Source organism: Salmo salar, chromosome 24, assembly GCF_965601325.2.
Source record: "Salmo salar chromosome 24, fSalSal1, whole genome shotgun sequence".
Classification (NCBI taxonomy): Eukaryota; Metazoa; Chordata; class Actinopteri; order Salmoniformes; family Salmonidae; genus Salmo; species Salmo salar.
The window spans coordinates 34,118,574-34,142,862 of record NC_138314.1 but is presented as its reverse complement, the minus strand read 5'-3'; the positions used below and the strand labels follow the sequence as shown (position 1 = coordinate 34,142,862).

Sequence of the window (24,289 nt, the reverse complement as noted above, 5' to 3'; positions counted from 1 at the left end):
CAGCTGATATCTCAAAGTGCTGTACAGAAACCCAGCCTAAAACCCCAAACAGCAAGCAAAGCATGTGAAAGAAGCACGGTGGCTAGGAAAAACTCCCTAGGGAAAAACTCCCTAGGGAAAAACTCCCTAGGGAAAAACTCCCTAGGGAAAAACTCCCTAGGGAAAAACTCCCTAGGGAAAAACTCCCTAGGGAAAACTCCCTAGAAAGGCCAAAAACCTAGGAAGAAACCTAGAGAGGAACCAGGCTATGAGGGGTGGCCAGTCCTCTTCTGGCTGTGCAGGGTGGATATTATAACAGAACATGGTCAAGATGTTAAAATGTTCATAAATGACCAGCATGGTCAAATAATAATAATCATAGTAGTTGTCGAGGGTGCAACAAGCACGTCCGGTGAACAGGTCAGGGTTCCATAGCCGCAGGCAGAACAGTTGAAACTGGAGCAGCAGCACGGCCAGGTGGACTGGGGACAGCAAGGAGTCATCATACCAGGTAGTCCTGAGGCATGGTCCTAGGGCTCAGGTCCTCCGAGAGAAAGGCAGAAAGAGAGAATTAGAGAGAGCATATTTAAATTCACACAGGACACCGGATAAGACAAGAGAAATACTCCAGATGTAACAGACTGACCCTAGCCCCCCGACACATAAACTACTGCAGCGTAAATACTGGAGGCTGAGACAGGAGGGATCAGAAGACACTGTGGCCCCATCCGATGATACCCCCGGACAGGGCCAAACAGGCAGGATATAACCCCACCCACTTTGCCAAAGCACAGCCCCCACACCACTAGAGGGAGAAGAGAGCCACCAAACCCAAAGGTCTGATTGACCTGAGTGTACTCAATCTCCATCTCTCTCTCCCTCTGCCTCAGTGTTCATGCGTTGCCAGCTGAGCCGCCTACAGAAGGGCCAGATGATAGACGAGTGGTTCCCTCTGAGCTCCCACGTGCCTCTGAAGGGCATCGAGCCAGGCTCTCTGAGGGTTCGAGCCCGCTACTCCATGGAGAAGATCATGCCTGAGGAGGAGTACAGCGAGTTCAAAGAGGTCAGACATACCCTACTAATGAAGATAATGAATGAATTCATCAATGTAGGATTAACATTAGTCAAATCAAAGTTTATTGGTCGTGTACACAGTTTTGCAGATGCTATCGCAGGTGCAGCAAAAGGCTTGTTTCCAGCTCCAACAAAGGTATAATGACCAGCACACACTCATTGAGACACCAAAACAAGGATCAGTAGTTAGTTAAGTAATACACACTCAGTGAGACATCCAAAACAAGGATTAGCAGTGACCTGGTTACACAACCATGCACCTTAGAGGCTGCTGCCTTATCTACATAGACTTGGATTCACTGGCCACTTTAGTAACTGGCCACTTTAGTAACAGAACACTAGTCCCTATAATAATGTTTACATACGGCTTTACTCATCTCATATGTACTGTATTTTATTCTACTTTATTTTAGTCAATGCCATTCCGATATTGCTCGAGCTAATATTTATATATTTATTAATTCCATTTTTTTACTTATAGATTTGTGTGTATTGTTGTGAATTCTTAGATAATACTGCACTGTTGGAGCTAGAAACACCAGCATTTCACTACACCTGAAATAAAATCTGCTAAATATGTCTATGTGACCAATACAATTTGATTTAATACACATACTCAGTGAGACATCCAAAACAAGGATCAGCAGTTAGTTACATAGTGTATTGTGATGTGCAGAGTACGTGTCCTGGAAAAAGATAAATGGAAAATAATCGCCCACTCGCGTCACTGACCCCAGTCTGTCCGTCTGTCCGTGTCCCTCAGCTGATCCTGCTGAAGGAGTTCCATGTGATCTATGCTCTGGCCCATGTGTGTGGGCAGGACCGCACCCTGCTGGCCAGCATCCTGCTGCGCATCTTCAGACACGAGAAGACAGAGGCCCCCTTACTCAGGACACTCAACGACCGAGAGATCAACATGGAGGGTATTGAGATGAATATAAACATATTCTATTGTTCTAGCGACATCATGCTATTTTAGTGACATAGAATTTCCCTTTGGCTGGGTCTTTATCATCCTGAAGTATCTCCATTTGTAGATGCTTGGAGGCAGATTGTGTTAGTGTGATTTCAACATGAAAGCTATGACACATACACACCGTTGGCTGACGAGAAGTCCCCTCTCTCTGACGTTTCCCAGACGAGGCGACGACCCTGTTCCGAGCGACCACTCTGGCCAGCACGCTGATGGAGCAGTACATGAAGGCCACGGCCACACCCTTCGTCCACCATGCCCTCAAAGATACCATCCTCAAGATCATGGAGAGCAAGCAGTCCTGCGAGGTAAACGCACACTTTCTATTTATGCAGAAAGGCTTTTCATACTTGTTTTTGTTTAGCCCAAGCTCTACCTACTGTATCTGTTTGGGCTTGTGAAGTAGTTTCGGCAACATCTGTAAAGTTACGTTGGTCACAACTCTTTCAGCTGAGAAGTGTGTGGGCTCCAACCCAGCTATTTATTCATGTTCTCTCCTGAGTGGAATGGAGCACTTGGCATTTGTAACATCATATTAGTACTTTGGCTACCCAGAAGACAAAACGGTAACTCATGACACAGATTCAACTTTGGTTCCTGCTTGGCATTCCCCAGTCTCCGTTGTGATCCTGCAGGACTCTGAATCTCTCTTCTGGGACAGAGGGCATTACACACACTGTGACATTGAACATTGATATTGTACAGTTGCTTTCAACATCAAATCCTACTCTAGTAATAGAAGAGGTCTCACGTAACACCTTCCTAATATTGAGTTGCACCCCCTTTTGCATCAGAACAGCCTCAAACCCTCTGAATGGCACACATACACAATCCATGTCTCAAGGCTTGAAAATCATTTTTTAACCGGTCTCCTCCCCTTCATTTACACTGATTTGAAGTGGATTTAACAAGTGACGTCAGTAAGGGTTCATAGCTTTCACCTGGTGAGTCTGTCATAGAAAGAACAGGTGTTCATAATGTTTTCTACACTCGATGTATGTCTATGATGAAACATCTCTTTCCCCCCCTCCCTCTAGCTGAACCCCTCTAAACTGGAGAAGAATGAGGATGTTAATCTGAACCTGGCCCACCTCCTCCTCATCCTGTCTGAGCTGGTGGAGAAGATCTTCATGGCTGCTGAGATCCTGCCCCCGTAAGCACACACACCACTCCACGGTGCATATACCAACAAACTAACACGGGAACCATCCACATGTGATATTAGGGTTGGGTGATATACGAACTTTAGTCATATCGTCGATCGTGACTCGTTTATTTGGACTAACAAAAAGACGAATCAATCCCAGTTGATCATTTGACTAGAATTAAAACATTTCACTGTGTCTGTACTGTTCTGCTTTGTCAAGTGTAAATAGGCTTTCGTCTGTTATCGACGATGACGTCCCCATCGACGATGGCTGTCAATCATTGTCGACACCCGATGACATCGTTCATCGACCCAACCCTAATAAGTAAGGATGTGTATATTCGACCAGCAGAACACAAACTTAAGTTTAGGGGTCGAAATCACTTATGGTTAGGTTTTGGAATGGGAGTCAGAATAAGGTTGGGTATAGTTTGAGGTTAGGGAAAAGTAACATTGGGTTAGAGTACCGCCACCCACCGCCATTAATTTTCTGCCAGTAAAATATACACTGCCAATAAGCAACCATTTCCATAGTTTGAACCTTATATCATGACGTTCTTCTGTTGTACAATCACTCTATTATGTCATCGGACAAACCAGCAAATTAACTGAACACATGACAGTAGATCCATAGGGTAGTTTGACGTATATACAGTATATATGTCATATTCCAGTACTCACACTTTCTCTCTCATTGACCCTTCCAGAACTCTAAGATATATCTATGGGTGTCTACAGAAGTCAGTGCAGCAGAAATGGCCCAACACCACTATGAGAACCCGGGTGGTCAGGTAACTAACTATAAACACCATAAATCTACTTTGCTGTCTGCAAGCCTCATGTATAGGCATCGCATATAATTGGAATGGTGAAGCCCTTGGTCAAGGGGGAGCTATATTTGGGAACATTTAACTGTAAGTTCTACATGTGATGAATACAATTTTGATTTGAAGTTCTGATCTAACTGATTTCTTGTTTGGCTATTCTAGTGGCTTTGTGTTCCTGAGACTGATCTGTCCTGCCATCCTCAACCCAAGAATGTTCAACATCATCACTGGTGAGCTTAACCCTTCGATGTATTGCAGTATGAACAGTATGATGTCCATACATTACTTTATATCCGTGTGTGTTCAATTGTTTTTTGTTTTGTGTAGACCCTCCCTCTGCAACAGCGGGACGTACCCTCACTCTGGTTGCCAAGTCTGTCCAGAACCTGGCTAACCTGGTGGAGTTTGGTGCTAAGGTAAGACCTCCTTAAAGCTCCTACGCTTTTCAGTGTGGGGACGTTTCTATCCCTGTGTCATCTAAGCACAGGCAAACCAAAGTAATCCTTCACAGCTTTGTGCTGTACCTGGTTCAGGGAACAGTAGTTATTATATTGGGAGAGTTTATTTTGCGTGGCTCGGTGCCCCTGGGGGCTGGAGTTTGTACATTTCAGACCATTCCATTGGGCTCAAGTGAAATCTCCACCTACCCAGGACATGGGGCCATGCAAAACAGACTCACCCATTCATAACTCTACCATCTGTATGTCAGAAAGTAATAGTGTTCCTCTTTTCAATCCAGGAGCCCTACATGGAGGGAGTGAACCCCTTCATCAAAAACAACAAACATAGGATGATCATGTTTCTGGATGAGTTGGGTGTAGGTTACCTGTTTTCATTTCCTTTAGACATTGTTGGAACTCTTACGTACTTGTAGACGTCATAGCAATTCTTTCCCAATGTCTAGGGACGACATTAATGTGTGTGCATTTGTGTCCTTTCTAGAATGTCCCTGACCTCCCTGAAGCTACAGAGCACTTTAGGACAGACCTGTCCCGTGACCTTGCTGCCCTGCATGAGATCTGTGTCTCACACTCAGACGACCTCCGCACCCTGAGCAATGAGAGGGGAGCACAGCAGGTGTGTTAAGTTTTAATGTCACATGCACTAGTACAGCGAAATGCCTTTCTTGCAAGCTGAAAACCCAACAAAACAGTAATCATTATCAATGTAGCACTAAAAATAACAGGGTAGAATAAAAACACGAGAAATAGAAATAAGAACACGAGAAAGGAAGAAGCTATATACAGGGTCAGTTCCAATACCATATTTACAATGTGCAGGGATATTGGAGTGATAGAGGTAGATATGTACACTATCTATACAAAAGTATGTGGACACCCCTTCAACTTAGTGGATTTGGCTATTTCAACCACACCCATTTCTGACAGGTGTATAAAATCGAGCACACAGCCTTGCAATCTCTATAGACATTGGCGGTAGAATGGCTTACTTACAAGCTCAGTGACTTTCAACGTGGCTTACTTACAAGCTCAGTGACTTTCAACGTGGCACCACCATAGAATGCCGCCTTTCCAACAAGTCAGTTAGCCCAACTGTAAGTGCTGTGGTTGGCAAGTGAAGACGTTTAGGAGCAACAACTTTTCAGCTGCGAAGTGGTAGGCCACACATGCTCACAGAACGGGACCACCGAGTGCTGAAGTGCATAGCGCATAAAAATTGTCTGTTCTCGGTTGCAACACTCACTCCCGAGTTCCAAACTGCCTTTGGAAGCAACGTCAGCACAAGAACTGTTCGTCGGGAGCTTCGTGAAATGGGTTTCCATGGCCAAGCAGCTGCACACAAGCCTAGATCACCATGCGCAATGCCAAGCTTCAGCTGGAGTGGGGTAAAGTTTGCTGCCATTGGACTCTGGAGCAGTGGAAATGTGTTCTCCGGCATGATGAATCACACTTCACCATCTGGCAGTCCAACGGACTAATCTGGGTTTGGCAAATGCCAGGAGCACGCTACCTGCCCGGTATGCGTAGTGCCAACTGTAAAGTTTGGTGGAGGTGGTCTGGTGCTGTTTTTCATGGTTCGGGCTAGGCCCCTTAGTTCCAGTGAAGGGAAATCTTAACGCAACAGCATACAATGACATTCTAGACGATTCTATGCATCTAACAGACCCATCTTAACAAACCAAAATGGTTTGTTGAGATGGGTGTGGAAGAACATGACTGGCCTGTACAGAGCCCTGACCTCATTCCCATCAAACACCTTTGGGATGAATTGGAACACCGACTGAGACGGGCCTAATCGCCCAACATCACTGCCCAACCTCACTAATGCTCTTGTGGCTGAGTGGAATCAAGTCACAACATCTAGTGGAAAGCCTTCCCAGAAGAGTTCAGGCTGTAATACGAGCAAAGTGGGGGCCAACACCATATTAATGCCCATGATTTTCGAATGATATTTTCAACAGGTGTGCACATACTTTTGATCATGTAGTGTGTGTGTCGTGCATTTAACCAGTGATCGAAAGGCTAGAACGGCTTTTTGAATGTTAAAGGGACAATCTGTTTCACCCATTTTGGGATTTCTGAATTAAATAGATTCTTGACATTTTTTGTAAAAAAAATTCTCAGCTTTTATTTAACCAGGTAGGCCAGTTGAGAACAAGTTCTCATTTACAACTGCAACCTGGCCAAGATAAAGCAAAGCAGTGTGACACCAACAACACAGTTCCACATGGAATAAATGTACAGTCAATAACACAATAGAAAGTCTATACAGTGTGTGCAAATGGCGTAAGGAGGTAAGGCAATAAATATGCCGTAGTAGCGAAGTAATTACAATTTAGCAGATTAACACTGGAGTGATAGATGGGCAGATGATGTGTAAGTAGAAATACTGGTGTGCAAAAAAAGTAAATAAAACAATATGGGGTAGGTAGTTGGATGGGCTATTTACGGATGGGCTATTTACAGATGGGCTGTGTACAGCTGCAGCGATCGGTAAGCTGCACAGATAGCTGATGCTTAAAGTTAGTGAGGGAGATATGTCTCCAACTTCAGTGATTTTTTTTTTAGATTTTTTTTTGTTTTTGTTTTTTTGGCAATTCGTTCTAGTCATTGGCAGCAGAGAACTGGAAGGAAAGGTTGCCAAAGGTGGTGTTGGCTTTGGGGGATGACCAGTGAGATATACCTGCTGGAGCGCGTGCTACTGGTGGGTGTTAGGGTAACCAGTGAGCTGAGATGAGGCGGAGCTTTACCTAGCAAAGACTAATAGATGGCCTGGAGTCAGTTGGTCTGGCGACGAATATGTAGCGAGGGCAGCCGACGAGAGCATACAGGGCACAGTGGTGGGTAGTATATGGGGCTTTGGTGACAAAACGGATGGCACTGTGATAGACTGCATCCAGTTTTCTGAGTAGAGTGGAGGCTATTTTGTAAATGACATTGCCAAAGTCGAGGATCGGTAGGATAGTCAGTTTTATGAGGGCATGTTTGGCAGTGTGAGTGAAGGAGGCGTTGTTGCGAAATAGGAAGCCGATTTCCTTTTGGATTGGAGCTGCTTAATACGAGTCGAAGGAGAGTTTAGTCTAGCCAGACACCTAGGTGGTAGTTCACATATTCTAAGTCAGAACCGTCCAGAGTAGTGATGCTCGTCGGGTGGGTGGGTGCAGGCAGCGATCGGTTGAAGAGCATGCATTTAGTTTTACTTGCATTTAAGAGCAGTTGGAGGCCATGGAAGTGGTGTTGTATGGCATTGAAGCTCGTTTGGAGATTTGTTAAGTGTCCAAAGAAGGGCCAGATGTATACAAAATGGTGTCGTCTGCATAGAGGTGGATCAAGGAATCACCCTCAGCAAGAGCGACATCGTTGTAACTTACACATTCCTCATGAGCTTAATTCAACTGTCATACCCCATCAGAACCCAAAACATTTAAGCTTGTTTCTCTCCAATGTGTGTAAACAAAGCAAATGTAAACAAACACTATATAGCCTCAAATCAACATTAGTTTTAACCATGTTATCATGGATGGTCAGTCCTTGCATCCGTAGCTATGTCTATGAATTTTAGTAGTTACATTTCTCTAGGCTGTCCCTCTGCTTTTTAGCAAAACAGGGGCAGGGTGTACACTTTTGTTACAACTGCTGATTTCCCCTTTTAATATGACAATCAGTACCAGAAACATGCCAAGTTGTCATGATTGTAAACCATGGCTCTGTCTCGTTTGTTTTCTCTCTTTGTAGCACGTGCTGAAAAAGCTGCTGGCCATCACTGAGCTCCTTCAGCAGAAACAAGATCACTATGCCATGTCCAACAGCAACAGGTAGTACAGCACGCCTCTCTCTCTTGCTCTCTCCCTTTGTCTCCCTGCACAGAGACGCACAGGGGACCTGACCCAGCATGCTCCAATCATTACCATGGCATCTCCCATCTCCTCCTTCGACAGTCCCACCCACCACATTGCCCATGCCAGGAGAGCTATGCAATGAAAGCAGCAGAAAACCGAACCAACGCAGTACCTAAACAAAAAAAACTCAACTTGCACCAGACTGCTGTATGTGCAGGAAATGTTTTTTTTTCTTCTGAAAACAGTGTTCATGATTCTGTGACTTGGGTACATGTATGTGTATCATTCCCCTTTATCAAGAGGGTCAAAGATTTGATTTCAAAGTAAAGCTTCACATGCCCAAGACATGTTTTTCCACACAGCACAGGTTGCCAAAGTATATCTATCTCCCTGCTCAATATGAGGAAAGTCAACTGACATGAAGAAGCTACAGTCAACCCTGTAATGCTTGTGACAATGTCCACAAAGTGCTGAAACTAGCGTTTCTATTTGTCTCCAGTATTTTGGGGTTCTTTCTCTGTATTTTTCTCTGGAGATTCTTGCAGAAATTGTTTATTTTATCTATAAAAAAATTCTTGCTGGAATCATGAGTATATAGTTGAGAAACTTTTGTTTTTTTTCCTTCCTTGTATCACATTTTGATTGTTTGGTTCACTCTTCCTTAACTTCTCAATGCCAGACAAGATGCAGAATAAATAAAAATAAAGTTAAATGTTTACAGCAGTACATCTTTGAATAGTACAGATTGTATCAGACATGCATGCACTTATTAAAGTTGTTTTGTAAAGTAGATAATGGAGTCGTTCTTCCCCAGGTAATTAGTGATTGTTAAAGTGCCTTCAGGACTGTCTGCTCTGTGTTATGGCCTAGAAAGCCAGGTTTGAGATTTAAGAGCAGCCTTGTATCATAACTTTTCAAAAATGTGTATTGAAGTATGGCAAATGAATGTTGGAAAGTTCACTGTGCTCAGAGCCTAGTGATGTTATGCCCATGGAATATACACATTTTTACTACATAAGAGTCATTAAAAACACATTTGCATTTCAAAGTTGACACCCAATAAAACATGTATCTTACAGAAGACAAGACATTTGAAAAAGTATTATGTATGGCCTCAAAGATAATACAATATCTAAATCCTCTCTCGTTGTTGAGTCTTGCACACATTGGGTAGACCTGTGAGACTATTGGCCAGTATTGCTGACAGTCCTTCAGTGACGGGATTGGGTGAAAAAACAATGTTTGCGTCATCCAGATCTTCATCAGTCCACTCCTATAAAACAGAGCTATTTAATGACCTGAAAATCATGAAGCACTGGTAGCAAAAATGTGTTGAAGTGGTTTTGACTCACCTCTTCTGTCATCTGGGGCTCTTTCACTACATGATCATCCTCGTTTCCTGTAAAAGAGCTTTGAAAATGTATATTTGTACTTTTTCTGATGTTAGTGCACAATCGGGTGGTATATGTAGTATTGTTGACCTGTGTAGGCTTTAACTGACTGGACTAAAGCAAGGTAAATCATGGAGATCGGTCTGCTGGAACATCTTTTAGTACACCACATTAGTTTTTAAGAACCTCAATGTTTGCACCTCATGATCATCCCTTCAAGTCATGCACCCCCCCCCCCCCCCCCCCCCTGTTGTCTAGTGTACCATCTGTGTCATGACAGCTCCATGGTAAACACCGTGTGAAGTGGCCGTCCAGAGTTCATAGCAGGATGGATGTGGAAGGGGTTATGGTGGCATGGTCAATAAATGGCATTAAGATGTAACTGATGTACAGTCCTCAACAGTGTGCACTTTGTCTTGCAGGACTGAGTGCACCATCATGGCATTGGCTGCCACCATCCAGGTAATGTGATTTTTACCAATGGGACGAGGTCAGTCAACCATGTACTGGCATGGAGCGCTGGACCGAAAAGCTAGGTGGTTTTGTATTGAACATGTAGCTTTCTGGACATTATGATCCATTATGGCCGACTGAGTCCTGCAATGGGAAAATGACTGACTGGATCTGGGAATCTCTTGCCAGTCCCAAGCCCTTGAACAGACACTGGTGAAATAATGAGTAACTCCTTACCCAATGCTAACCTGAACTATATTCAAGCTTAAGGGCCAAATCGAACAAGAGGACACTTTGAAGACTGTTTGCCTACATGGAAGAGTTATATAGCTTACAGACATTCACAGAGAACTATAACCTGGACCATCTCCTGTATGTTGACTGGCTTGGCCTTTGTCCTGAATTTGGGCTGACTTGAACCCTTGAGGTCCCTACACATTTAGCCTCCTTGTCAACAGTGGAACCTTCCCGGAGGACCTTGGGTCAGAGGCTAGCCAAAGCACCGTAGCGATAACAACGACCTTCAGGGAAATCTAATGTAGCACCGACCCAAGAAAGCCTTAACTCCCTTTCTACACACCACTACTTCACTTGATTTTACAAACCAACCTCTTCCTATCTCCACAATGGCCGCTTACAGTCCACACTGGCATATATGCACGTACACACAGTACCAGTCAAAAGTTTGGACACCTACTCATTCAAGGGTTTTCTTTGTTTTTACTATTTTCTACATTGTAGAATAGTGAAGACATCTAAACTAACACATGGAATCGTGTAGTAACCAAAAAAGTGTTAAATATTTTCAAAGTAGCCACATGTCTTGATGACAGCTTTGCGCACCTTTGGCATTCTCTCAACCAACTACAACTGGAATGCTTTTCCAACAATCTTGAAGGAGTTCCCACATATGCTGAGCACTTGTTGGCTGCTTTTCCTGTTGTCCAACTCAACCCAAATCATCTCAATTGGAGGCAAGGTCATCTGATGCAGCACTCCATCACTCTCCTTGGTCAAATAGCCCTTACACAGCCTGGAGGTATGTTGGGTCATTGTCATGTTGAAAAACAAATTAAGTGCAAACCAGATGGGATGGCGTATCGCTGCGGAATGCTGTGGTAGCCATGCTGGTTAATTATGCCTTGAATTCTAAATAAATCACTGACAGTGTCACCAGCAAAGCACCCCCACACCACTTCCTCCATGCTTCACGGTGGGAACCACACATGCGGAGATCATCCGTTCACCTACTCTGCGTCTCACAAAGACACGGCGGTTGGAACCAAAAATCTCAAATTTGGACTCATCCGACCGAAGGACAGATTTCCCCCGTCTAATGTCCATTGCTCATGTTTCTTGGCCCAAGCAAGTCTCTTCTTATTGGTGTCCTTTAGTAGGGGTTTCTTTGCAGCAATGAAGGCCTGATTTATGCAGTCTCCTGCACAGTTCATGTTGAGATGTGTTTCTGTTACTTGAACTCTGTGAAGCATTTATTTGGGCTGCAATCTGAGGTGCAGTTAACTCTAATGAACTTGACGGTTTTTGCGACTGCAATTGAAGAAACTTTCAGTTCTTGACATTTTCCAGATTGACTGACCATGTCATAAAGTAATGGACTGTCGTTTCTCTGCTTATTTGAGATGTTCTTGCCATAATTTGGATTTAGCCCTTTTTGGTAAAAGACCGTCTTCTGTATACCACCTCTACCTTGTCACAACACAACTGATTGGCTCAAACGCATTAAGAAGGAAAGAAATTCCTTAAATTAACTTTTTACAAGGCACACCTGTTAATTGAAATGCATGCCAGGTGACTACCTCATGAAGCTGGTTGAGAGAATGCCAAGAGTGTGCAAAGCTGTCAAGGCAAATGGTGGCTACTTGGAAGAATAACAAATATATTTGGATTTCTTGAACACTTTTTTGGTTACTACATGATTCCATAAGTGTTATTTCATAGTTTTAATGTCTTCACTATTATTCTACATTGTAGAAAACAGTAAAAATAAAGAAAAACCCTGGAATGAGTAGGTGTGTCCAAACTTTTGACTGGTACTGTATGTGTGTGTGTGTGTGTGTGTATGTATATATGTACATATACACATCACTGAAGCTACTAGCTATATATTTTATAAGCTGTTTTACCTGTTGATAGGATACACTTAGGCTTATATGACAAAACCAGTGTTTGTGTATGACTGCTAAATTGAGTTGTACTATAGGTTCATATTTGTATCATAGCTTAACAGTTTGTAGGACCTATTTGTAACCTGTGAATGTGTAACCCTATGGAAACTAACCTGATGTCTGGGCCTGAGAAACTAAAGGAACTGAGAAATCTTCCCGTTTAAGCCTAGGCTCATCAACAGAAGCTTTCATATAATTGTAACTTCAATGTAACCCTCACTAACCCACCTTTCTAGGTGATACACTTACCAAGATCATACAGATAACTTCTGTGCAGGCCAAGCCCAGATTCACCACTCAGTCATTTGGATGAGAACTGGTTGATTTTGTACAACCATCGTCTGCTTTTCCAAACAGCTCAGTCAGAGCCTTGGAGCCGATGACCTGTAGTTTCTCAGTTTAGATGCACTGAAGATTACACAGACCTCACCCAAGTGTTCATAGACTAGACTATCAATATGGGTGACACAACTCCTCTCTTCAAAATGTACAAATGTAACTGTTCTGCTTCCTCTTCATTTCATATAGCGGATGTGTTCATTTTAGATTTTTCTACCTGATAGAACTGTGAATCTTTTGCATCTTAGATACACTTGTTTGACCTGGCTAAATAAAACTGTTAGTATGTTTGGCAAAAGGTATTGCTTCATTTGTGCAAGACTATTTACTCTGAAGTGGTCTTTAACAGAATATCCTCTCCTTACCTGACAGCCATTCCTATCACACAAAATGAACATGTTACTCAAGTCAGCTGATCATGTCTACCTCCCCAGTTGTGTGGTAGTGCACCCATGTAAGTATACACTCTTTTTGCGCAACGCAACAATTGCATGTGTTTATAACCGACAGTAATTCATTCATTCATTAACTCAATACACTGAGTATACCAAACATGAGGAACACCTTCCTAATATTGAGTTGCACCCCCTTTTGCCCTCAGAACAGCCTCAATCGTCAGGTCATGGACTCTACAAGGTGTCGAAAGCGTTCCATAGGGATGCTGGCCCATGTTGGCTACAATACTTCCCACATTTGGCTGGATGTCCTTTGGTTGGTTGGTCAAATCAAACTTTATTTGTCATATGCGCCGAATACAACAAGTGTAGACCTTACCATGAAATGCTTACTTACAAGCCCTTAACCAACAGTGCAGTTCAAGAAGAGTTAAGAAAATATTTACCAAACTAGGGTAAAAAAGAAATAAATAAACTATTTAAAAAAAAAAAAAAAGCTTAATTTTGTAAGCATTCACCTCCTCTTGTTTCAGAAATTCATGCTTTTTCATGAGTTTTTATCCCTGTGTAAAAAGAAAATGATTGTCCGTGAAACAACACCATGAATAGCATTTGTAGAATTTTGATTTGCAGTCACAACTTTGATCAAGCTTTCAACCTTGTGGTTGGAATTGGAATCATCGCGTCGTACATCTTTGAGAGTCTCTTTGTCCTCCTTCAGTCTCATACATTCTGTCAGATAGCTATAACAAAGTGAAAAACAAAACTAGTTTGAAACTTAATAGATTACTGCATTGAATGAAAACGTGAGAATACTACCCTTCTTTACAATAGACTATGAAAGTATGTTAGTTGACACTTGCAGTTCTCGAGGCCATGTTAGCTAGGGCCTCATTCCATTTCAGCCCTTATCCCCTGAAGCGGGGCCATGCTCTTGTCTAGAACAGAGCCCTGGTGCTGGCCTACCTCTCCATACTGAGGCTGGCCTGCGACGCACTGTTCAGGATGGCCGTCGGCGATCTCAGACGGGGGAAACAGCAGGCCAGTGTCCGTCAGGGTGGCCCGAGTCAGGAAGTCATCAGCACTCTTCCTCAGAGACTCTGGGTTCTCCAGAAGAGGGTATCTTGTCTGAGGTAAAGGTCACCAATAGACAGGGCTGTTATCTGAAGCCTAACCTGCTTGGTTTTCTATTCATACAGATTTAACACACCTACAAGTCTGCAAAATGGGTCTTTAAATCTCAGCAGCACACTTCATTAGGTTATGTTCATCTGCTGTATCTCTACTGAGCTTCAATGACCTGGCAAGTATCTTCATTTCCATCCACCCACCTTGAGGTCTATGAGCAGGCCCTCCATCAGTCTGTAAAGGGTGTGTACCACCAGGTGGAAGTTGAGCTGCTGAATGAGAAAGAGCACATACTCCAAGATCTGCTCCAGAGCCCTCTCCTGTCCGGCCGCACTCTCTTGCACAAGATCCCCCACAAACTGGGTGCTGGACACGTTAGCCTGAAAGAGAGAAGAAAAAGAGGTAAGCCAGGGAAGAGGTGGGATGAAAAGAGTGGGAAGTTAGCAAAACAATAGAGCAGAGGAAGGAAAAGTTGTGAAGAGAGAATGAGAAGGAGAGAGACATGGAGGTTATGTACAGTTAGTTCAGAAATCAAGTGTATCTGTAGCTACCTGAATAGGAGTAATCAGAGGAACCTATATACTGTATTTCGTAATATAAGAATATAGGAATACTAGTCAAAATCAAGCCCTTGACTACCTACATGATTGTTCTGGGGTGGTATTCCATTAGTGAGTTGTTCAGGTAAAATCTCCGGAAATACATGATGGCTGTACCCTGTTGATGATTGCAATGTTAATCTCTTACATAAAACTGGTTAGGTCGGATTTACTGTGTACCCTAATGTTGGTTAACTGAGAACTAAAGTCTCACATAATTGGTCAGCTGCTCAATTAAGTTCTGGGTCCATACAAGTTAAGAGAAGAGATGGAGCTCCACCCTCTTTCTTGCAGATACTGACACCAAACATGACATGTTCAAGGTAAGTTACCTAGCAAGCTAGCAAACTCTTTAGCCATCTACAATAGCATGGGACAGTACGTTGCCTGTTAAATTGAAAATGTTATTAGATAGTTCAATGAAGCATACTGGCCTGGGTCTCCCAAAAGCATCGTAGCACTAAAATAATCATAATTCACCGAGGTAAAGACAGATTCAAGTAGGATATTCGCACTTTCAAACCACTTGAGCCACAGACTCCAAATAAGTGTCATGATGTTAGAAAAATTGCGCACAACATCGCACATGTCTTATTTTCACGATTTGGACATTAATTCGCTTTCCAAAGCTAATAAACATGTGGACATATGAGCAGCATTTTGTATTCCTCGTTGAATTATGGAGCGTAATCGAAGTACAAACTTTTTAAAATTCAAATTTCAATAGCTCCTTGGTCATGTGACCTACTGACTTCAAATAAGGTTCAGCATGTCCACTGAGTGGGCCTACACATTGCGCATCCTTTAGTTTGTCCATTTTCATCTCCCAAGATTTTACATGAATCTTTCAAAATGTATAATTTCAATACCTCCTTGGTCATGTGACCTACTGACCTTAAACAAGGTTCAGAATGTCCAATGACTACCCTTCTATATTGCACACCCTTTAGTTTGTCCATTTTCATCTCACAATATTTTACATGAATTTTTCAAAATGTATAATTTCAATAGCTCCTTGGTCATATGACCTAGTGACTTCAAACAACATTTTTTACATTTTTTTTTTTACATTTTAGTCATTTAGCAGACGCTCTTATCCAGAGCGACTTACAAATTGGTGCATTCACCTATAATATCCAGTGGAACAGCCACTTTACAATAGTGCATCTAAATCTTTTAAGGGGGGGGTTAGAAGGATTACTTTATCCTATCCCAGGTATTCCTTGAAGAGGTGGGGTTTCAGGTGTCTCCGGAAGGTGGTGATTGACTCCGCTGTCCTGGCGTCGTGAGGGAGCTTGTTCCACCATTGGGGTGCCAGAGCAGCGAACAGTTTTGACTGGGCTGCGCGGGAACTGTGCTTCCTCAGAGGTAGGGAGGCGAGCAGGCCAGAGGTGGATGAACGGAGTGCCCTTGTTTGGGTGTAGGGCCTGATCAGAGCCTGAAGGTACGGAGGTGCCGTTCCCCTCACAGCTCCGTAGGCAAGCACCATGGTCTTGTAGCGGATGCGAGCTTCGACTGGAAGCCAGTGGAGAGAGCGGAGGAGCGGGGTGACGTGAGAGAACTTGGGGAGGTTGAACACCAGACGGGCTGCGGCGTTCTGGATGAGTTGTAGGGGTTTAATGGCACAGGCAGGGAGCCCAGCCAACAGCGAGTTGCAGTAATCCAGACGGGAGATGACAAGTGCCTGGATTAGGACCTGCGCCGCTTCCTGTGTGAGGCAGGGTCGTACTCTGCGAATGTTGTAGAGCATGAACCTACAGGATCGGGTCACCGCCTTGATGTTGGTGGAGAACGACAGGGTGTTGTCCAGGGTCACGCCAAGGCTCTTAGCACTCTGGGAGGAGGACACAAGGGAGTTGTCAACCGTGATGGCGAGATCATGGAACGGGCAGTCCTTCCCCGGGAGGAAGAGCAGCTCCGTCTTGCCGAGGTTCAGCTTGAGGTGGTGATCCGTCATCCACACTGATATGTCTGCCAGACATGCAGAGATGCGATTCGCCACCTGGTTGTCAGAAGGGGGAAAGGAGAAGATTAATTGTGTGTCATCTGCATAGCAATGATATGAGAGACCATGTGAGGATATGACAGAGCCAAGTGACTTGGTGTATAGCGAGAATAGGAGTGGGCCAAGAACAGAGCCCTGGGGGACACCAGTGGTGAGAGCACGTGGTGCGGAGACAGATTCTCGCCACGCCACCTGGTAGGAGCGACCTGTCAGGTAGGACGCAATCCAAGCGTGCGCGGTGCCGGAGATGCCCAGCTCGGAGAGGGTGGAGAGGAGGATCTGATGGTTCACGGTATCAAAGGCAGCAGATAGGTCTAGAAGGATGAGAGCAGAGGAGAGAGAGTTAGCTTTAGCAGTGCGGAGAGCCTCCGTGACACAGAGAAGAGCAGTCTCAGTTGAATGCCCAGTCTTGAAACCTGACTGATAAACAAGGTTCAGAATGTCCACTGAGTGGGCCTAAACATTGCACACCCTTTAGTTTGTCAATTTTCATATCAAAAGATTTTACATTAATTTTCAAAATGTCAATAGTTCCTTGATCATGTGACCTACTGACTTCAAACAAGGTTCAGAATGTCCACTGACTACCCTTCTATATTGCACACTCTTGTTTGTGTACTGTAAAATCACGTGGTGTAACGTACATTTTTAATCGTTTTAAATTTCAATAGCTCCTTGGTCTTGTCAATTACACACCTAAGAAGCGTGCAGTGGATATAACCTCTAGTCGTGTATATTCTATATTGTTGTACATTAATATTAGTTTGACAATTAGGGGCTCAGTCCAGTGTTGTGTTTAACCTTTTCTTTAAAATGTATCTATAATAATTGGTAGTTCTAAGTAATTTTTTCCACAGTATTTAACAGCGGTACACAATAGGAGAGAGACAGATAATATCTCCTTTCGTCGTTAATATCAACCATAAAGGAAAAGGGCAAAGTACGAGAGTCATGCTATTAATTGTCCAAAGCAGGGATGGAGAGTGAGGTAGGCTGCAGTGGGTTTGCTGGTCAGTACATATACTGAACATGTAACCACAGTAATGGTGGTCAGTAAATCAATTAATAAAAATGTTAGATTGACAAATTAAACAGAAATTGTAGACCTTTAATCTTTTCCAACATGTCAACAGACACTTAACTTCAAATAAGTATGAAACATTTCAGTGTTAACTTTCTCTTTATCCCTGGTTGATAGCATACATTTTCAACAACAAAGACTGCACTTCCAGTTTGTGTTCTTTACTCTGTTGAACTCTTTTGTCTTCATTCCTAGGCACAGCACATGGAACCACCGTTGGCATGCAAAACATTCAATCTAAAACAAAACTAAGCGTAACACGTTATAAATAATATCAATGCAGTTTGACGAATTAGCCATCCATTGTGTTACATCATAAATTGTCTTACATGCCGTCACTGTTGTCAAAAGATTATAAACATGTTAAATAAAGTTACTAACCCAGTCAGTCTTTGGCCCACATCCAGGTTCTTTATCAGTGGCACACATGAAGCAGTTGTTGGCTTTGTTGAACTCTGAAATCATAGGCATGAACTGAACATATGGCTGTCCCACACAACTACATAAAAATAAAGAATTTACTTTGAATTAAATGTCATTACATAGCAGACATTTTTAGTATATCCTCAGCCATTTCTTTTCGCAGTTGCTCCATGTGGTTTTGAAGGTTCCATATCAATTTGGGAGGGGATGTTGGGGAAGTTCTGTGCAACTTCCTTGGCCATCTACACCAAAAAATGAAATAGAGTTTTTTACCTAATTGTCACATAACAGCTAACCACCATTCATTATTGAAAATATAACTATCAAACCTGCATTACAAAGACCCTGCAGCTGAAAGTGTCCTGCTGCATGGTGTGAGTTATTTCCCCTCCTTTCCACTTTATGTCCACCCAGTTGTCTTTTCCATGGCAGGATCTTCTCATTTTGAAGTATTCTCTTTTTTATGTAAACATAATGGAATTCTGATTAGTTATAGGCAAATGAATACACAAGCCAAATTTGTATGCTCTTTTCCTTATCACTATAATCTAGTAGTAATTTCGTAGTAGAAGTAATTTCCTTTATGCCCCATTCTACACACAGCCTAAACTATAGGCACTGAATCATTTACATTAAAAGTAGCATATAGGATCCAACCCGATCACAGAGTGAAAGAATTTAGAGCATTTGTCGACTTTAAGAAAATAATATTAAGTGACACTTTCATCAGTACATGCTTAAAGAAAGTCATATCACAAAGATCACAGATGACAGTGCCCACCAAATCTTTTATATTTATTTTTATTTCACCTTTATTTAACCAGGTAGGCAAGTTGAGAACAAGTTCTCATTTACAACTGCGACCTGGCCAAGATAAAGCAAAGCAGTGTGACACAGACAACAACCGAGTTACACATGGAGTAAACAATAAACAAGCCAATAACACAATAAACAAGTCAATGATACAGTAGAAAAAGAAAGTCTATATAACGTGGGTGCAAAAGGCATGAGGTAGGCAATAAATGGGCCATAGGAGCAAATAATTACAATTTAGCAGATTGACACTGGAGTGATAAATGAGCATATGATGGTATGCATGTAGAGATACAGGTGTGCAAAAGAGCAGAAAAGTCAATAAAATAAAAACAGTATGGGGATGAGGTAGGTAGATAGGGTGGGCAATGTACAGATGGACTATGTACAGCTGCAGCGATCGGTTAGCTGCTCAGATAGCTGATGTTTAAAGTTGTTGAGGGAAACAAAAGTCTCCAACTTCAGCGATTTTTTATTTATTTAATTTTTTTGTATTTTTTAATATTTTTTTTAATATTTTTGTTCCATTTTTTTTTTGTGTTTTTTTTTTTGCAATTCGTTCCAGTCACTGGCAGCAGAGAACTGGAATGAAAGGCGGCCAAATGAGGTGTTGGCTTTGGGGATGATCAGTGAGATATACCTGCTGGAACGTGTGCTACGGGTGAGTGTTGTTATCGTGAATAAGGTGGAGCTTTACCAAGCATAGACTTATAGATGACCTGGAGCCAGTGGGTCTGGCGACGAATATGTAGCGAGGGCCAGCCGACTAGAGCATACAGGTCGCAGTGGTGGGTGGTATAAGGTGATTTGGTAACCAAACGGATGGCACTGTGATAGACTGCATCCAGTTTGTTGAGTAGAGTATTGGAAGCTATTTTGTAGATGACATCGCCGAAGTCGAGGATCGGTAGGATAGTCAGTTTTACTAGGGTAAGTTTGGCGGCGAGTGAGGGAGGCTTTGTTGCGAAATAGAAAGCCGATTCTAGATTTGATTTTGGATTGGAGATGTTTAATATGAGTCTGGAAGGAGAGTTTACAGTCTAACCAGACACCTAGGTATTTGTAGTGGTCCACATATTCTAGGTCGGAACCGTCCAGGCTGGTGATGCTAATCGGGCGGGCGGGTGCGGGCAGCGAACAGTAGAAAAGCATGCATTTGGTTTTACTAGTGTTTAAGAGGAGTTGGAGGCCATGGAAGGAGTGTTGTATGGCATTGAAGCTCGTTTGGAGGTTAGTTACCACAGTGTCCAAGGAAGGACCAGAAGTATACAGAATGGTGTCGTCTGCGTAGAGGTGGATCAGGGAATCGCCCGCAGCAAGAGCGACATCATTGATATATACAGAGAAAATGTTCGGCCCGAGAATTGAACCCTGTGATACCCCCAGAGACTGCCAGAGGTCTGGACAACGTGCCCTCCGATTTGACACACTGAACTCTGTCTGCAAAGTAGTTGGTGAACCAGGCAAGGCAGTACTTAGAAAAACCAAGGCTATTGAGTCTGCCGATAAGAATACGGTGATTGACAGCCAAAAGCCTTGGCCAGGTCGATGAAGACGGCTGCACAGTACTGTCTTTTATCGATGGCGGTTATGATATCATTTAGTACCTTGAGCGTGGCTGAGGTGCACCCGTGAGCGGCTCGGAAACCGGATTGCACAGCGGAGAAGGTAGGGTGGGATTCGAAATGGTCAGTGATCTGTTTATTAACTTGGCTTTTGAAGACTTTGGATAGGCAGGGCAGGATGGAAATAGGTCTATAACAGTTTGGGTCTAGGGTGTCACCCGCTTTGAAGAGGGGGATGACCATGGCAGCTTTCCAATCTTTAGGGATCTCGGACGTGTCGAAAGAGAGGTTGAACAGACTGGTAATAGGGGTTGCAACAATGGCAGCGGATAGTTTTAGAAAGAGAGGGTGCAGATTGTCTAACCCAGCTGATTTGTACGGGTCCAGGTTTTGCAGCTCTTTCAGAACATCTGGATTTGGGTGAAGGAGAAGCTGGTGAGGCTTGGGCGAGTAGCTGCTGGGGGGCGGAGCTGTTGGCCGAGGTTGGAGTAGCCAGGAGGAAGGCATGGCCAGCCGTTGAGAAATGCTTATTGAAATGTTCAATTATCATGGATTTATCGGTGGTGACCGTGTTACCTAGCCTCAGTGCAGTGGGCAGCTGGGAGGAGGTGCTCTTGTTCTCCATGGACTTTACAGTGTCCCAAAACATTTTGGAGTTAGAACTACAGGATGCAAATTTCTGCTTGAAAAAGCTAGCCTTTGCTTTTGTCACGTCCTGACCAGTATAAGGGTTCATTGTTACTGTAGTTTGGTCAGGACGTGGCAGAGGGTATTTGTTTTATGTGGTTCGGGGTGGTGGTTGTTGTAGAAGGGCATTTGATTTATGTATTCCGGGGTTTTTGGGCACTGTCATATTCATGTATTTCTATGTTTAGTCTAGTGAATCTGTTTCTATGTTTAGTTAATTGGGGATGGAACTCTCAATTGAAGGCAGGTGTTGTCTCTTTGCCTTTGATTGAGAGTCCTATATATTAGGGTGTGTTTGGGTTTGTATTTTGCTGGGAGATTGTTTCTTGTTTTGCCTGTTTCTTGTTTAGCGTGTGTGAGCCTAACGAGACTGTGTTGATCGTGAGTATTCGTTGTTTATTATTTTGGTGTTCTCTTTTGAGTTAAATAAACGTATAGATGAGCATCCACATTCCTGCTGCATTTTGGTCCTCCTTTCCCGACGGCAACCGTTACAGCTTTCCTGACTGCATGTATTGGTTCCTGACTTCCCTGAACAGTTGCATATCACAGGGACTATTCGATGCTATTGCAGTCCGCCAGAGGAATTTTTTTTGTGCTGGTCAAGGGCAGTCAGGTCTGGAGTGAACCAAGGGCTATATCTGTTCTTAGTTCTGCATTTGAACGGGGCATGCTTATCTAAGATGGTGAGGAAATTACTTTTAAAGAATGACCAGGCATCCTCGACTGACGGGATGAGGTCAATATCCATCCAGGATACCTGGGCCAGGTCGATTGGAAAGGCCTGCTCACAGAAGTGTTTTAGGGAGCGTTTGACAGTGATGAGGGGTGGTTGTTTGACCGCGGACTCATAGCGGATACAGGCAATGAGGCAGTGATCGCTGAGATCCTGATTGAAAACAGCGGAGGTGTATTTGGAGGGCAAGTTGGTCAGGATAACGTCTATGAGGGTGCCCATGTTTATGGATTTGGGGTTGTACCTGGTGGGTTCCTTGATGATTTGTGTGAGATTAAGGGCATCTAGCTTAAATTGTAGGACTGCCGGGGTGTTAAGCATATCCCAGTTTAGGTCACCTAACAGAACGAACTCTGAGGCTAGATGGGGGGCAATCAATTCACAAATGGTGTCCAGGGCACACCTGGGAGCAGAGGGGGGTCGATAGCAGGCGGCAACAGTGAGAGACTTATTTCTGGAGAGATTAATTTTTAAAATTAGAAGTTCGAACTGTTTAGGTATAGACCTGGAAAGTATGACAGAACTTTGCAGGCTATCTCTGCAGTAGATTGCAACTCCTCCCCCTTTGGCAGTTCAATCTTGACGAAAAATGTTGTAGTTGGGTATGGAAATCTCCGAATTTTTGGTGGCCTTCCTAAGCCAGGATTCAGACACGGCAAGGACATCAGGGTTGGCGGAGTGTGCTAAAGCAGTGAGTAAAACAAACTTAGGGAGGAGGCTTCTGATGTTGACATGCATGAAACCAAGGCTTTTTCGATCACAGAAGTCAACAAATGAGGGTGCCTGGGGACATGCAGGGCCTGGGTTTACCTCCACATCACCTGAGGAACAGAGGAGTAGGATGAGGGTACGGCTAAAGGCTATCAAAACTGGTCGCCTAGAGCGTTGGGGACAAAGAATAAAAGGAGCAGGTTTCTGGGCGTGGTAGAATAGATTCAGGGCATAATGTGCAGACGGGTATGGTGGGGTGCGGGTACAGCGGAGGTAAGCCCGGGCACTGAGTGATGATAAGAGGGGTTGTATCTCTGGACATGCTGGTTATAATGGGTGAGGTCATCGCATGTGTTGGTGGGACAAAGGAGGTAACAGAGGTATGATGAGTGGAACACGGGGCTCCATTGTAAACTAAAACAATGATAACTATCCTAAGCAACAGTATACAAGGCATATTGACATACAGCGAGGCATAAAGTAATCACAGGTGTTGATTGGGAGAGCTAGCTAGACAACGGGTGAGACAACAGCTGATCAGCTAAAACATCAACAACAGGTAAAATGGCGATGACTGGGCAGAGGGTCGGTTGACTACACACACAGCCTGAGTTCACGGCTGGGGCCGACAGATAAACAAATAATAAAAAGAATGGAGTACCGTGATAAATGGCCAGTTCAGCAGGCATCAGCTATGTAGCCAAGTGATCATAGGGTCCAGGGGGCAGCGGTAGATGGAACAGGAAGGCCGCGGAGTAGTCGCTACTACGCGGGCGACACGGCGCTTAAAGTTAGTAGCCCGGGGCTAGTAGAAGCGTCTGCTCCGACGGAGGCCGGTTGGAGGCACAGCGGATGGAGTATTTGTCGGCAGACCAGTTGTGGTGGTGCGGTGGGGCGCCGTGTCGACAAAGGATCCAAGCCAGATGTAGTAATTTAGTTTGCTAGCCGGGGGATGCGCCTGGCTCACGGCTAACTGGTGCTAGCTTCAGGGCATGGGGCGTTAGCCACTATAGCCACTCGGTAGCAGCGGTGATCCGGTGCGAAGGTCCAGAGCTTACGGCAAGGATCCGGTGGAGTAGTGGGTTCTAGCCGTGTTTGGGTGGAGTTGGGGTGAACAACTGAGTAGGCCGGGAGGTGGGCCTCAGGGGTAGCTTCGGTACTGGGTAACTCGGTGGGTGCTAGCTAGCTGTGAAGATCAGGAGTAATGGTCCAGGGATTACGGCAGGAGTCCGGCGTTGTAGTGGAGAGACAGTCCGATACTGGTAGGCTAGCGAGTATTATCCAAGCTAAAAAAGGGCTGGTATCTGTGCAGAAGGTAAAGGCCGCTAGCAGTGGCTAACAATGACTAAATAGCATGTAGCTAAATTAGCTGGTTAGCTTCTGATGGCTAGATGGCTCTTGCTATAAGGTCTAAAAATTTAAAATAATAGCGGTTCTGTATCACATTGAGTGTGGCAGGTTACGGGAAGGTATAATT

General features: G+C 43.8%; 1 protein-coding gene and 1 pseudogene across 6 annotated transcripts in view; one reads left to right on the top strand and one right to left on the bottom strand.

Moving 5' to 3' along the window:
* Positions 1-12,967, top strand: part of LOC106585767 (ras GTPase-activating protein 1) — a 50,649-nt gene extending 37,682 nt beyond the window's left edge. For 5 of the 6 annotated variants that reach the window (XM_014172363.3, XM_014172362.3, XM_014172357.3 and 2 more), the window contains 12 exons: positions 870-1,042; positions 1,817-1,976; positions 2,192-2,334; positions 3,064-3,179; positions 3,394-3,498; positions 3,881-3,964; positions 4,163-4,230; positions 4,328-4,416; positions 4,740-4,817; positions 4,943-5,077; positions 8,197-8,276; positions 10,114-12,967. In XM_014172363.3, the coding sequence (XP_014027838.3) occupies positions 870-1,042; positions 1,817-1,976; positions 2,192-2,334; positions 3,064-3,179; positions 3,394-3,498; positions 3,881-3,964; positions 4,163-4,230; positions 4,328-4,416; positions 4,740-4,817; positions 4,943-5,077; positions 8,197-8,276; positions 10,114-10,162 (1,280 nt within the window). In that variant the 3' untranslated portion in view covers positions 10,163-12,967. The remainder of the gene's footprint in view (positions 1-869; positions 1,043-1,816; positions 1,977-2,191; positions 2,335-3,063; positions 3,180-3,393; positions 3,499-3,880; positions 3,965-4,162; positions 4,231-4,327; positions 4,417-4,739; positions 4,818-4,942; positions 5,078-8,196; positions 8,277-10,113) is intronic. The other variant, XM_014172360.3, reaches the window with a different exon arrangement.
* A 74-nt stretch (positions 12,968-13,041) lies between these two features.
* Positions 13,042-24,289, bottom strand: part of LOC106585750 (cyclin-H-like) — a 47,204-nt pseudogene continuing 35,956 nt past the window's right edge.